General features: G+C 34.9%; 1 protein-coding gene across 2 annotated transcripts in view; it reads left to right on the forward strand.

Annotated features, from left to right (window-relative positions):
- The window catches only part of LOC150088533 (uncharacterized), a 229,322-nt gene that overhangs the window by 26,241 nt on the left and 187,752 nt on the right, over positions 1-15,329 (forward strand). For both annotated transcript variants that reach the window (XM_090369554.1, XM_090369555.1), the window contains exon 2: positions 4,013-4,123. In XM_090369554.1, coding sequence (XP_090225680.1) covers positions 4,013-4,123 — 111 coding nt within the window. The remainder of the gene's footprint in view (positions 1-4,012; positions 4,124-15,329) is intronic.

Here is a 15,329-nt window from a genome sequence, read left to right on the forward strand (position 1 = left end):
GCTTATTTGCCTGTAGTTCAAGTGGTATGCAGTTATTCCCAGCAGAGAGGTTAGCACAAACTGCCACCACATTACAGCAGTTAATTGAAGAAAGTGATAGTTTCCTGCAAAAAGTATTTTGATGAAGAAACTTACCGTGTTTCAGGACATGTAAATACAGGTTTGCATATGAGTTCTCATAAGGTCTGAGAACTCGCATGAAGTTCATGAAAAAATGCATGATAGTCTAAAGGTCAATGTGTGGTGCAGGTGAAAAGTTAATTGAAACAATGTCTCTTGTCTTTTTAGAGAATTTTGTGCCTTCACAACTGGAGGAATATCAGACAAATGTGTTTTTATTTTATTTTTGTGGGTTTATTGGGCGATTGTTTTCTATAGCAGTATGTTTGGGAAGCAACTAGTGGGAATAATACTGTTGATCTGATTATCACTAGTGATTCTTCATGCATTAAGAATTTGCAGATAAAGGTACCACTAGGTGACAGTGTGCTGAAGTGGGATTTACTCAAAGAGGTAACTACCATCAGGAGTAAAGGGAAAGGTTTTTGCTTTCGTAAATGGGACTATGGTGGTTTCAGACAGTATTTAAATTCTGTACTGTGGGAGCAACTGATGATGTTACCAACTGCAAATTCAAAATGGGACGCATTTAAAGAATTAATCTTGGAAGCTACTAGGCTTTTCATACCAACAAAGAAATATTGTTTAAGGTTTAGGCTTAAATGGATGTCAGATGAACTAATTAGACATGTGGCAGACAAGAAAAATGCATGGGATAGATATAAGCTGGTCTGTAACCAAGTCACAAAGGAGGTTAGGCAGGCAAAGGCAGATTACGAGAAATTTTTGGCAAAGTATGCAAAGAAAAACAGCAAAGAGTTCTTTACTTATGTAAACTCTAGAAGAAAGGGGATGAATCAGATTGGTCCACAATATCGATGGTTCAACTGTTGATGATCCTGCTTAGGTAGCTAACAAACTAAATGAGTATTTTGCATCTACATTCATACATGAGGAGTTATTCAGAGAGGGGAATGCCAGAGGTGAATTAAACTCTGGCAGTGAGCTACATGATTTTGTAATAACTGGGAGGAAAGTGGAGAATTGTTGAAGATAAACATAAGAATGGCACCTGGGGTGGATGGAATCCATCCAGTTATATTAAAGGAGGCAGGAAAGGAAAGGAAGTAAGCAAACCCTTAGCCATAATTAAGAGAGCTTCCTTAGACTCAGGGGAGGGATCCATGGACTGGAGATGTGTAAAAGTGATCCCAATTCACAAAGGAGGATAAAAGGGAAACACAAGTACTTACAGACTTGTTAGTTTAACTTCTATTCCAGGGAAATTAATGGAGGCACTGGTTAAAGAAGCACTGCAGGATTATCTAGACAAGACTTCAGTTATATCTCGAACACAGCATGGGTTTGTTAAGGGGAAGTCTTGTCTGACCAATTTGATTGGATACTATGTGTTCACAAAGGAACTGGATGCAAAGAATAATTTTGATATCATATATTTGGATCCTAGAAAGATCCAAATATATTTTTTGCATATGGAAGACTGCTAAACAAATTGAAGCAGTGTGGCATTGGAGACAAATTGCTGCTATGGATAAAGGGATGGTTGAGTGGGTTAATGATACTGATGATGGTATATCAGGCTTGATATCTAAGTTTGCAGATGATATGAAGGTCGGCAGGGTTGTTAATGTACACTGCTGCAACATGATCTAGAAAAGTTGAGCAGATGGGTTGAGAGGTGGCAACTAAAGTTTTAACATTGACAAATGTAAAGTACTACATATGGGAAGAATTACCCCAGAGTAACATATCAACTGTGTGGTACTACACTGACAGTGGTATAGAATAAAAAGGACCTGGGGTAATTCTGCAGTGCAGATGGTCTACAAGAGTAGCTCATGGTGTCTTGTCAATGATATACAGGAATTTTTCTAGCAAGGATCAGGAGGTGATCAGCCCACACCTTGAGTGCTGTATACAGGTCTGGAGGCCTCATTTTAAGAAGGATGTAGAGCTGCTGGAATAAGTACAGAGAAGGGCAACAAGATTAGTGAATGAACAAAGGGTTGCTCTTATGAAGAAAGGCTTAAGTTTTGCACATTACAGTATCTATTATGTGCATATTACATTGCGGGGTGATCTGATTGAGGTGTATAAGTCCTTGAATGGATTGAGCATGCTCAATGCTGATGGGATTCTTCCTCTTGCTCAGAATAATCACCTGAGATGGCATAAATTCAAATTGAGGAATGATAAATGTGCAGAAGTTTGTCTTTAGCCAGCTGGTGGTTGATTACTGGAACAAATTTCCATCTGTCGTAGAAGTTGATAGCTTAATAGATTCAAGGCAGAACTAGACAAACATTTGGAGTGAGTGGATGGGTGAAATGAGAAGGTTGTTTTTTTTTTTTTTTGGCTGATGCTGTATAAGCCTGCTTTCTTGCTTCATATGCCTATGCTAATACTATTTGAACAAATTCTTAGGTCGGCAGACGCAGATGGTCATTAGAGTGAAAGGGATTGAAGGTATGCAATTATATACTGGCTTAGGGAAACTGACAGTAGCCCCCTCCTCCCCCACCACTGGGACATGATTAGGGCAGGTGACTATTATGGCAAGCATTCATAAGAGCATGTGCGACTATGGCAAGTGTTTATTAGGGCAAGTGAGACTAAACCATTATGGACTGCCTTCTGTTTTTTGCAATTGAGTATCCAGTGGCGCCTCCGTAGCCAGGTGGGCAGGAGCAGCAGTGCGTAGCACATGTTTCTTGATTAGCAGCAATGTTGCACATAATGTGCACTAGTTTTTAGCAATAAAAATTTATTAAATATTTTCATGTATTGACTCTTGGACAAATATATGATCCGTCAACAGCAACATTTAGGAAGATTTCTTTAATTTATGAATTTCCTTTAAAATATAAAATTATTTGTTTATAAAAGTTTATTTTATATCCTTAGGCCATTATTTTCACATTGGTTTAACATTCTGAACCTCTAAAAATTACATTGATTGTGGCTGCACATGACTACAGGCCACTATATTTAACATTTCTGCACTATATAATTTTCATTGTGCAGGGTGTCCATCAAGTCCTTTAAAACTGCAGCAACTTAGGTTCTATACAAGATAAATATGATCTATAAAATGTATTGGAAAGGTAATTTATTCTAGTTTTTAGGATATATAATCATAAGATTGTTAAGATTCAACATAACCCATCATTACTGATACAAAATGCAATATGATTTTGCAGTTACTGAAACATGTTCTCCGATTGTTTTAGTTAAGGCATTGTTTCTGATCGTGGTATGATGATAATTTATAGAGTGAGGTTTGAGGAGTAAACTACACTTTTAACATGCTTCTATAGCAATATAGAAGCATGTAATATATTGCAATATAGTGGGGACAAATTGGACGAGTAAGCTGGAAGAGGACTAGCACAGTCCATCTGTGCTAGTCCTCTTCCAGCAACATTTGATGTACCTGAATCTTGTAAGGTCACTTGTGAAATTTCACTCTAATAATTTTGTGCACTGTTGCTTTAGAAACACTGAGTTCCAGATTTTTGTGAGTTTTATTGAAAAGCTTCCCCAACAGATGCCTCAATCTCCTCATTTAATCTGGGCCTTCCGGTTCACAGCTTATAATTAACGGAATCAGTCTATTTAAACACCTTCAACCAGTTTAAAATCAAATTTATTTGCAGAACTTCCTTTGTGTACTGTTGTAAATTTTCTTGTAACAGCATATTGACTTAAGCTCTGCTAGCCAGAGGACACAGCTCCATTCTCATCTATTGAAATCTTGTAGGGTAGATTAAAGTAAACTTAAATATTTGTTCATAAAAAAAAACTAAGTAGTTTTAAAATGCACAAGGACTTTATAGATGCCCTGTATAATTGATTTTTTTAGGAAATAAATCTTTTGATTGCATTTCAAAAAAAAAAAAAATAAAATAAGATCTTAAAAATTTTGTTATAGGCTGCAGATGAACCTCCTTACCTGACTGTCGGGACTGATGTTAGTGCTAAATATAAAGGAGCTTTTTGTGAGGCAAAAATTAAGAAGGTTAATCGAATAGTAAAATGTAAGGTAAGTATTTGGGTAATTATTTTTTACTCTGTATTTATTTATTTATTTTTTTAATAGTGTGTTAATTAAACTGAAAAGAGTTGCTTTAGCTTCAGTATATTGTCAACAGATTTTATTACCCAGATATGACTTCTTTTTCTTTGTCGTTATTAATCTGTGTTTCCTTGACTTTTTTTGAACTAACATCTATAAATTCCTCCACTTTCTTTTAGTTGCATAACAACACATGTTGGCAGTTAACATTCTTTTTTACTGTTGAAATTTAAAGCTTCCCAAATTTAAATATCATATTTGTCAGGTGACAAGACATAAGACATCATTTTAAAATGAGAATTTTGGAGAAAAAAAAATTTAGCAAATATTTTTTAAATACAAATTCAAAAGTAAAGGTATCATTCTTTTGGTTGAAAGAAGGCCAAAATATCTTTCAACTGCCTTGTTTCCATATTCTTTGGCACATACCTTCAATTTGAAACCAACTGAGAACTAAAACCTCTTCTTCCTTGTACTCATTTTGTCAAGACTAAAAATTTATAACAATTTAAAACTGCTGCACGAAACACAACTGCCAGTTATTGAAGAGATGTTTTCTCTCCGCTAGTGACATTGATTTATAGAAGGGATTACTGATTTTTGAAGGTCATATATAAGATCAATCAAATGAATACCAATCCTGATAATTTGGACTGATTATGTGTACAGTTTATTGCACATGTAGGTCTCAGTAGGAAGAAATACAGCAGACAGGAGTGCAGTTGGTATCTCATGTATCAAAGGTAAGGCAGAGCTACTTGATAATTCTCAGTAATCCTTGCCAGAGAAATTTCCTCATTTATTTCGCAACTATATGTGGTCTTGGAGTTCCAATCGATTTCCCATTTTCCCTTATAATCTGTCAAGCCCCAATTGCTTTTTCTGACAGAATCCCAATTATCAGTTTCCTCCACCACTGCTCATCTGAGTTGTTCCAATTATTCATGGTGTGATTCCTCTTGCTTTATAGATGGTACTTGTGCATATGTCTGCTCTGATATTCCCTGACATAATAATTTGGAATCTACTTTTTTTTTATCTTCTTTAGCTTAAAATCTCTCTACGCATTTCTTGAATTTATATGCTGCCTCTATCATTCTCCCAACTCCGCAGAGGCCTGGAACTCTGATTCCTCTGCTTGAAACTTAACTTATCAACTCAGATTATATCAAATTTTAAAGTCCATACAACACCAGTTCGCTTCACCTTTCTAGTAACATGAACACAGCTGGTCAAGATGCTGAGCCTTTTTCAATCACTAGTGACCTCACACAGATTGTGCATTTGTCTACCAGAATATCAGACAGTCCTAACCACACACCCTACACCCTTGATCTTTTTCTCACAAACAACTCTTAAAAGTACATAGTGGAGGTGATTGGTGATTTAGACACCTCAGATCACAACTTGGTGATGGTCTCTTCTCCAGTGAAGCCTTTCTCTTAGGGCCATTCTCAGCCTCTCAGTTTTTGTATTTTTAATTGCAAAATGGGCTGATTTGTGAGATTTATATTCTTCTTTGCTTTGGTTGGATTACCATTTGAAGTCTTTTGATATCAGTATTTGCTTAGTGAAATTATTCTTGTAGGAATGAAATCCTTTATTTCAAATTCCACCTTAAAAATGTCTCGTTTATCTAAAATATTCTTATCTTGAACAAGTCTGTTCAAGTTAAGAATATTTTCATCACAGTTGGCTTTCATTCAAAACCCCAGGTTTATTTTTTGCCTTGCTAAAGCTTGCAACATTTGAAATTGAAAAAGCATTTATTAATTAATCCAAACTGTATTTTGAACAGGATGATACTAGAAAACTTGCTTCTTGTCCAAACAGTTGTCAAGTATTCTAGTCTCTTGCCGAAACTATTGGCCACAACTTTTGTCTTCTATATTCCCACCTCCCTCAAAACCTGATAGTTCTATTGCATCATTAGCTAAAGTTAAATAAAAAAAATTAGGATGCTAGTTAGAAAGTTAATCTAACTCTTGTATTAATGATATTGGGAAATCTCCTCCTACCATTAACAGTATCAGTGGCTCTTGTGGTCTTACACCAGAAGACATTAGAAGAATTCTGAAAAATCTTGATGCCAAGAAAGGTCTTGGTCCTGATTGTATTTTTCCATTTGTTCTTAAAATCTGTTCTCCTTACCTTGCTTCTGTTCTGTCACATTTTTACACTTTCATGTTCTACTGCCGTGTTTTTTTTTTTTGTTTGCTGCTTGGAAACTTGTTCATATCTAGACTGTTTCTAAAAAAGGTGACGAATTCCTCCCATCTGGTTATCTTTCAAAATAATACAGAATTATTGCAACCTCCAACTCCTAAATTATCTTGAACCCTTTCATCAGATCAGCGATCACCATAATGGATTCCATCAGTGGATCCACTTGGTGATAGGCTTTTGTTACCCTTCTGCGGACAAATTAAATGGAAAAGTAGCGAATCTCAAGCAGTTGCTCTTGACACTTATAATGCTTTTGATCACAGTTAGCATAAAAGTTTTCTAAACATCTTATGGATTACCTGTTGTTTTTGGAATTGAATGTCCAGTTTTCTTTCTGATCACTCTATGAGGGTGGGGTGCCTCCTTAGCCAGGTGGGCAGGAGCAGCAGTGCATAGCACACGCTTCTTGATCAGACTAGGGTTTGAGCCCGTGACCACCAAATATGGAGGATGCGGAAAGGTGAGGAAATGACAACTGCATATCCCCGGAGCAATATGGCCTTAGTTGCTAATACTCCTAAAAATCAAATAACAACTATGAGAGTGATTGCAGATGATGCTCTGTCTTCTAACTTCTCCACTAATGCTGGTGTTCCCCAAGGTTCAGTTCTTTCTTCCACTCTTTTCCCTCTCGTATATTAATGACCTACTTCCACTGACTGGAAATCCTATCCATAGCTTTATTGATGATAGCACATTGCATTTCATCTTTCAGTTTGAGAAACCTTGCCCTCTACAGTCTCAACTTCTCAAATATCCACCTTTCTTAAATGCCGATCTCCATGTGATTCTGCCAAAGATAACTGAGTTAATTTTAGTCTTTCTAAAGCATGGTCCTGTCTTATATCTAACAAAAAAAAAAATTCTTTTGATCTCGTGCTTATCTATGATGACACTCAGATCTCCAGACAAGATCACATATCTTTTTCTCTGTTAGGGATTACCCTGACTTCTAATCTCTCATGCCATAAACACAACACAAATATCGATTCTTCTTCATCTAAAAAACTGAGTTTTTGTTTTTGCTCCTTCCAATCTTTTTATTCTAAACAGCTACTCACTTTGTGCAAATTTCAAATCTGCCCTACCATGGTATTTTGTGTCCACATCTGAGGTGGTTCCCCAAATGTGTATCAAGCTTTTAGACTCTATTTATCAGGTTAATTAATGGCCCATCTCTTACAAAGTCTTTCCTGTCTGTCTCATATGTTTGTTTTTGCTGCATGACTTTTTCACTCTTCCAAAGAGTTCAAACATGTGCTGTAACCAGTCAGCATCCATTTACTGCACAACTTTGGACTCTCAGAACTAACTTTTCTTCTTCCTCATTTATCCCTTCAACTTCTGTTTCCTGGTGCAACTTTCCTTCACAGATATTTCATGAAAACAGAAAATATACAGAAATTCAAATCTAATGTCAACAAGTATCGCCGGTCTTCTCAACTTTCAACTCCTGCTGAGTAATAAGTACCATAGGTTCTAATGCCTTTTGTGTTTGGGATTTTCAATAAAAAAAGAAAGAAAAAAAGATTTCTAAGAAGGAAGTAGGATTTTATTGTTTATTTATTTATTTTTTTCATGGAAATAAAAGCAAAGTTGTAGTGAGACATGTGCAATCCCCCACTACTGATAGTCAAATATTTTTGCTAAATGCATAAATTAATTGCTCTATAAAAAAACAATTTCATGTCTATAAAAAATAAATATATATATAATATAATCTGTGTATAAAATAAGCAATTTCGCATTTAGTAAATTTAATACACGTTAACAAATAAAGGATTACAGTGTCACAATTCCGCAGAGCAGTGTAGATATGAACTATGGGTTTTATCACATTGAATCTGGTTTATAATTTTTGACAGTAAGTGTTATTTAAACTGTATATTTATGTGCCCCCAAATACTCTATGCACTTAGTATACTTTCAGAACAGATGATGTAGGGGAATTTTAGGCAACATTTTCCAAGAAAAAATTGAGCATGTTTTTGGCCTATCAAATATTGTAATTATCCTGTAAATTGTTCCATAAAGCTATGTCTAATGAGTTTTAATAATGCTAAATTTAAACCATTAGACACAAAATGCTTCTGTGCCTTTAGTGTCATTTGTGCTAACAGCCAAATGCACCTCATCTTGTGTTTTACTTGATTTGACCTTTCTCTATCTTTTTGGAAAAATTCAGTTTTCTTTTAAAAAAAAGTGGATTTTTTTTTTTTTTTTTTAAATTATAAACTATGTTAAATTGGAATTTCTCCATATCTTTCTATACATTAAAATAATTTTCCTCCTAGTGATATTTATTCAGCCAATGGGAGAAGAGGAATGCGGATTACGTGGTAATATGTAACAAATACTAAAATGCGTAACAGAAGCTTTTTTAACTGTGTTAAAACAAACTTCTGTTTTAGCGTGATCATGCCAGATAAACCTCGTGTATGCACTCTGTAGCATGAACACGGAGTACCATTCTTGATTTTTATATGTAACTTATTTATGTATTCATAGCTGAGATAAGAGACACATACAGTGTCAAAAGCTTCTGTAAGTATTTTATATGATTTTATCAAAAGAAGCAAGTGTAGCGAGCAGGGGGCAAAGCCCCCTAATTTTCATTAACAAATTATCCATTAGGTGTGCAATGGTAGTCTACATTGCAGAATAGAAATTAAGAATAATAGCACTGTTATGCACAATCTTTTCATAGTAGTCGTTTAGTAAAAATTTCAGTGAAATGAAAAAGAAATATATGTAAGATTTTAGAAGGCACATGTACAAGAATTTTCAATGCATTGAAAAATGTTTACCTTCTGTACTGTATATAGATTGATATTTTTTGTGGAAATGCAAGAAAATGTCACAAAGGATATTTTAGATATGATGAAACCTGGAACTGAATACTGAAGATATGACAACTTGCAGACACAGATGCAAATTGAAGAAAGTAATGAAGGTGGAAGAGATAATAAGAGTCATAAGGATTGGAATCCCAGTGGCGAAAGAAGCATTACATAATTTTAGAAGTTTTTGTGATATCACTGTTTGCTGTAAGATTCTCTATGATGAAAAGAAGGCAGCAGCAATGCTGCTGCCTTCTTTTCATCATAGAGAATTGCATTTATTCTCATTCAATTTTTAAAAAGATAAAATTATTCAGAAATTTTTCAGGAATTTATCTGAGAAAGTTACATAAGTTCATATGGGAATGTAACATTCAGTTAACATAGTTTTCCAAGGTCATGTGTACATTAACTGAGTTAGGCATAGTCTTTTTTAAGATCTTGGAGGGCACTCTTTTATTATAGCATTTAAGATACTCAGATTATAATGTCATGTAATTGACATCATAATCATAATGTGACAAAATAATGCACAATTTAATTAATGGATTGGCTAAGTCATAATGATGCATCACCAGTTTTTGCCAAATATATTACCTAAACATTTGGCAAAAAATTATATCTTTATTTGGATGGTTTCATAAACTCTTCAGAGTCAGAATTGTTTGTTTAGTTGGAAAGTTCTTGGGGTACAGGCAAAAATTCAAGCCTTTATCTGCGTTCAGAATTTTTCAAAGCTGAAAGGAGAATGTTTATTACATTAAGATAAACATTATTATTGTTCTGTATTTCATTTTATGAGAGTTGCAGCTATGGATACAGGTAGATTGGTACATTATTTGTACAGTTTCTTCCGCTGATTTAATAATCTGAATCTTACTAGAATATCTATCTACCATACAAATGTAACCCTTGTGCATAAATGTGAAGGCCAGACAGCTAGAGGAAAGTGAGCTTCTTAACCTATAATTTTTGTATTTTATACACTCAGATAATTGTATCGTACTTATATGAAACTGCTTTAAAGCTTCACTATAAAACAAAAAAATAACTGTGGGCAAACAGTAGACCAACAGTTGGCTGGTAAACTGCCAACAGAATGTTGGCAGTTTACCAGCATGTGTAAATGTAGTTTTATAGAATAAGATGGGGGGGGGGATTATACAAAAATTTAAACACTACTTCATGAACGGTATTTAAAGAAAATTGGAGGACGGAGGAAGCTAGAAACAACACAGAAATTTTCTTTTCTTTGGTTTAATATGATTGATACTCACAGTACACTGTGTTGTCTTTTCTAAATCCCCCTTTTCCTTTACAGTTTTTAGGTAATTTTTTGTCATTAAGTTGGATTAATTATGTTGATTGGTATTGCCTTTGTTATTTATTTTCTGTTATTCCCTTTCTTTGTAATACGATTTAGTCTACTTTATTTTGGAAATTTTTTTCATTTTCTTTGGTTAGTCAATTTGGAATTGGTCAGCATCAAAATTTAAATTTTGTAGCTTTATTTGCTTATGTTTGACAATAGAGAGCTTAACATATTTAAGTTTGCTTTCATTTAGTTTAGTCTTGTTTAGTTTTATTTTAGGTCTTGCATATTGGTTCAGTAAACACTTGATGATGACCATTGTCAAATGGACTAACGAAAGTAAATGCAATTATGCAAAATGAAGTAAACCAAACATATTACAAACAAAAAGAATAACAGAGAATAAATGATTAAAGCATTACTTAATTTCAGAGAACTTGAAGTATCACATAATTTCCTTACTTGAAGATCATTGTACTTATTGTAATCTTTTAAACAGTTTTGTTTTCTGTTATTCCACTCTCCCCTTTTTTTTTTAATTATTCAAAGTTAATTTATTCACAATTTAATTAATGGATTGGCTAAGTCAGTGATGCATCACCAGTACAGAAGTTGGTATTCTGGCAGTGTTGTGATGAAAATTGTATGCCTAAAGCAGAGAACATTCTGTGATTATTAGTATTCCTCCAGTATTCAAATCCAATATGCATCATTTATTATTTTTTACTTGGAGAAATATAGCCATAAAAATTTATTTAAAGCTGCATGCATGCTGATGCAAATAGTGTGCTACCCTCTCACACCTCTGCCAATTATATTATCCATAGTTTTGGATGCTCTTAGAATTTGCTTGGTTTGCTATCCACGAGGTTGCCCTTGAGTCAGTTGAGAAACAACTCTTAAAAGAAATTGGATAGAGACATAAGATGAAATTGGACAATGAGACTATTATTTCTGCTGTCAGAATTAAGGATAAACTTTTAACATTCCCTATTTTCAGCTATTTCTTGCTTTTTATCTGAGGGAGGTAAAAATCTGATTGGTGAACTTCTTTGTGTACCAACTTCTTTGTGCCATGTTTTTTTTTTTTTTTTTTCTCCATGCCTACTTTCATGCCAAGGCTATCACTAAATTTTGGAATCAGTACTTTTTTCATTCTGATTTCCTTTCATTGTATATATTGATGTAACTGATTAATTACAATAGAGCGAATAATACATTAAAAATTTACCACATTTATTTCCTTATGTATCTCATACTTGCCAGCCAGTGAGGCCCCAGGTGCCAAGTGATGCATCGTTTTTCTAGGCCAAGCGATATTATTGTGACTTAGAGTGCTCTTCATAAGTGAATAACGTTATTTTTAAGTTCCTGTCTTTCTCTCAACAGTTTCATTTAAAAACAGTTCCATACTTGAAAACTACAAGTCAGAATGCAGAAAGGAAACTCACCTTTCTTTTCCTTTTTCATATATTTTTAGTAGCACTAACCAACTAACACTAACCACTTGGCCTCCTAGCGACACCTGCCTCCCCGTGGTGGGGCCGGAAATCTTGGTGGAAAAGTCCTCCAGTCAAGGGGCAAACATGGCAAGCATGGCTACTCAAACTAGCAGAAAACTAGACCAAATGGATTCATGTACAGCTAAGAGACAAAAAACAGAGGATCTCCCTCTAGTTGCACCACTGTTTCTAGTTATTCATTCTAAGAATGAACAACCAATCGGAAGTTTGTCACCTTTCAGAATTCAAAAAACTCTTGAAAGCATAGCTAGTTCCCCTAAAACAGCCAGAAGACTAAAATTAGGGGGATCAGCTAGTAGAGTTGACAAACCAAAAACAAGCGGAGCAGCTAATGAAAGCAAAAACGTTTGGAGATATTCCAATAACCGTTACTCCCCATTCCACCCTGAATATCTTGAGGAGTAATTACTGAATGGGACCTTCTCAACGTCCCCGAAGATGAAATCAAAGAAGAGCTGAAAGATCAGGGGGTTATTCAAGTAAAAAGAATAACAATTAAAAGAGATGGAGAAATTATCCCAACGAGGAATATAATTCTGACCTTCAACACTCCAAAAACTGTAAAAGCTGGATATCTAAACTGCCCACTGAGACCATACATTCCAAATCCTGTCCGATATTTTAAAAGTCAGAAGTATGGACACTCTCAAGCAGTATGCAGAAGTTTCGCTATCTGTGCAAAATGCGGGTCACGAGAACATACCGAACAAGACTGTACAGCACAAAATTCAATATGTCCCAACTGCAGAGGAGAACATAATGCCGACTTGAAAGAATGTGAAGAGAGAAAAGAGAATATAGAAATATAAAGTGGAAAACAATGTAACATATCAAGAAGCTAAAAGAACAATACAGCCACAACGAACAAATAGACCATCTTATGCACAAGTAACACAAACTTATAAAACAATAGAAACACAGACAGAAGTAACGGTCCCACCAAAATATCTATTTCAGATTGGGCACGCTCACTGCTTATTGACCCAAAACCAAAACAAAAAGCAGAACAGGCAATAAACACACCCATTACAATACCACCAAGTAGAGAAACTAGCAAATCTACAAAACAAGATAGAACCACTGAAGTAAATGGGAATAAAATGGACAACATGGAAGTAGAAGAAAAGAATCTGACTGAAGAAACAATACTAGAAATTTTTGCAGAGGAAGAAGAGATGGATACTGGAAAGCCATCCTTTCCTAAAAAAGGAAGACAAAAAACAGAGAACCCTAAGCCAACAACCTCAAGAAAACAAGCTGAAAATACTAACATAACCAAATAATGAATACATTTTTACATTGGAACTGTAGAGGATTCCGCAGCAGTTTTGAAGATATCCACGATCTCCTATTGAAGTACAATCCGATTAGTCTATGTTTGCAAGAAACATACCTTAAACCTCAGAATAAAATCACACTAAAACATTACAATATATACAAAAAGGACAGGATTACCAACAGTACAACACATGGAGGAGTAGCAATCTTAGTAAACTCCAATATACCTACCCAACAGGTACCATTGCAGACTAATCTAGAGGTCATAGCAGTACAAATTGCAGCAAACTATCATATAAAAATCGCCTTCATATACCTGCCACCAAACCAAGATATAAGCTATACAGATCTAGAAGACCTCATAGTCCAACTACCACCTCCTTTATTAATCATGGGAGATATGAATGCCCATCATCCTCTGTGGGGAAATGAAAACAGATAAAAGAGGTCAAATTATAGAAAAACTACTGGATAAGCTCAAACTTATACGTACTCTTAAATGATGGGACACCGACGTATATACGTCTATCCACAGGAACTAGTACAGCAATAGACCTTTCTATATTCACTCCATCATTATACCCTCTACTGGAGTGGGCAGTTCACAATGATCCACTAGGTAGCGATCATTTTCCAGTAAAGGTTACTTCAAACAAACCGACCCCTTGTCAGCTGGAACAAACTTCAAAGTGGAGATTAGATAAAGCGAATTGGGCAAGACATAAGCAGCTGGCCATATTAGAAGAACAACAAAAACAACAGGTTTCAATTGACTCTTCAGTGAAATATGTAACTGATAAACTCTTCCATGCAGCAGAACAAACAATACCAAAAACCTCTTCAGAGTTTCCCATACATCCAAAGCCGTAGTGGAACGATGAATGTACTTTAGCAAAACGAGATAAAAACAAGGCATGGAATAATTTCCGAAGGTACCCTACCACAACTAACCTGATACATTTCAAAAAAGCAAGGGCAAATGTTAGATGCATTACTAAGATCAGTAAAAAAGAATCTTGGATTCGTTTTGCATCTACAATTACTAGAAAAATAGACAGCAGAAAGTTTTGGGACAAACCTTCCTGCTGTGTTTTTCTAGTAATAAAATAAACAATAAATACCAAAGAATTTCTCCTCCTTTTATAAAATGGAATGGAAAAGATATATCAAAGCCTGAAGACATAGCCAATGCTATTGGTAGAACATTTGAAAAAATATCAAGCAGTAGCTCCTATGAACCAGCTTTCCAAAAACATAAAGCAAATAAAGAAACATATAAATTAAATTTCTCTAGTAAAAGTAGAGAAGCCTATAACCAACCTTTCACTCTGAGAACTTCATAAAGCCATTTCAGAGACGAAGCAAAGTGCAGTGGGACCAGATGAAATAGTACACATGATGGTACAACAATTAGATGAGAAATCATTGATATCGTTACTCTTGTTGTATAACAGGATATACTTAGAAAATTCCTTTCCAAATCAGTGGCGTCATGCAATAGTCTTAGCCTTTCCAAAACCAAATAATGATCCCACAAATCCGAACCACTATCGCCCAATAGCCTTAACTAGTTGCCTTGGAAAAATACTTGAAAAAATGGTAAATGCTCGATTAATGTGGTTTTTTAAACCCATAACTTACTAAACACAGTCCAATGTAGTTTCAGAAAGAACAGGTGCACTCTAGACTTAATGATAAAAGCAGAAAACAACATAAGAAATGCCTTCATAAGAAAGCAACATCTAGTAATGGTATTTTTTGATATAGAAAAGGCATACAACACAACATGACGATATGGAATACTTAAAGACATAACTTTGGGATGAGAGGACATCTCCCAATATATATCCATAATTTTTTGCAACAACACAAACTTTCCAAATTAGGATATTAACCACACTATTGCAGGTTTTTATACAAGTAGTACCATAGGGATCAGTACTCAGTGCTACCCTTTTTGCCATAAAAATCAACTCAATAGCTGAACAAATACC

Source organism: Mastigoproctus giganteus, chromosome 3 (genome assembly GCF_048544385.1).
Source record: "Mastigoproctus giganteus isolate SK-2022 chromosome 3, ASM4854438v1, whole genome shotgun sequence".
Taxonomy (NCBI): Eukaryota; Metazoa; Arthropoda; class Arachnida; order Uropygi; family Thelyphonidae; genus Mastigoproctus; species Mastigoproctus giganteus.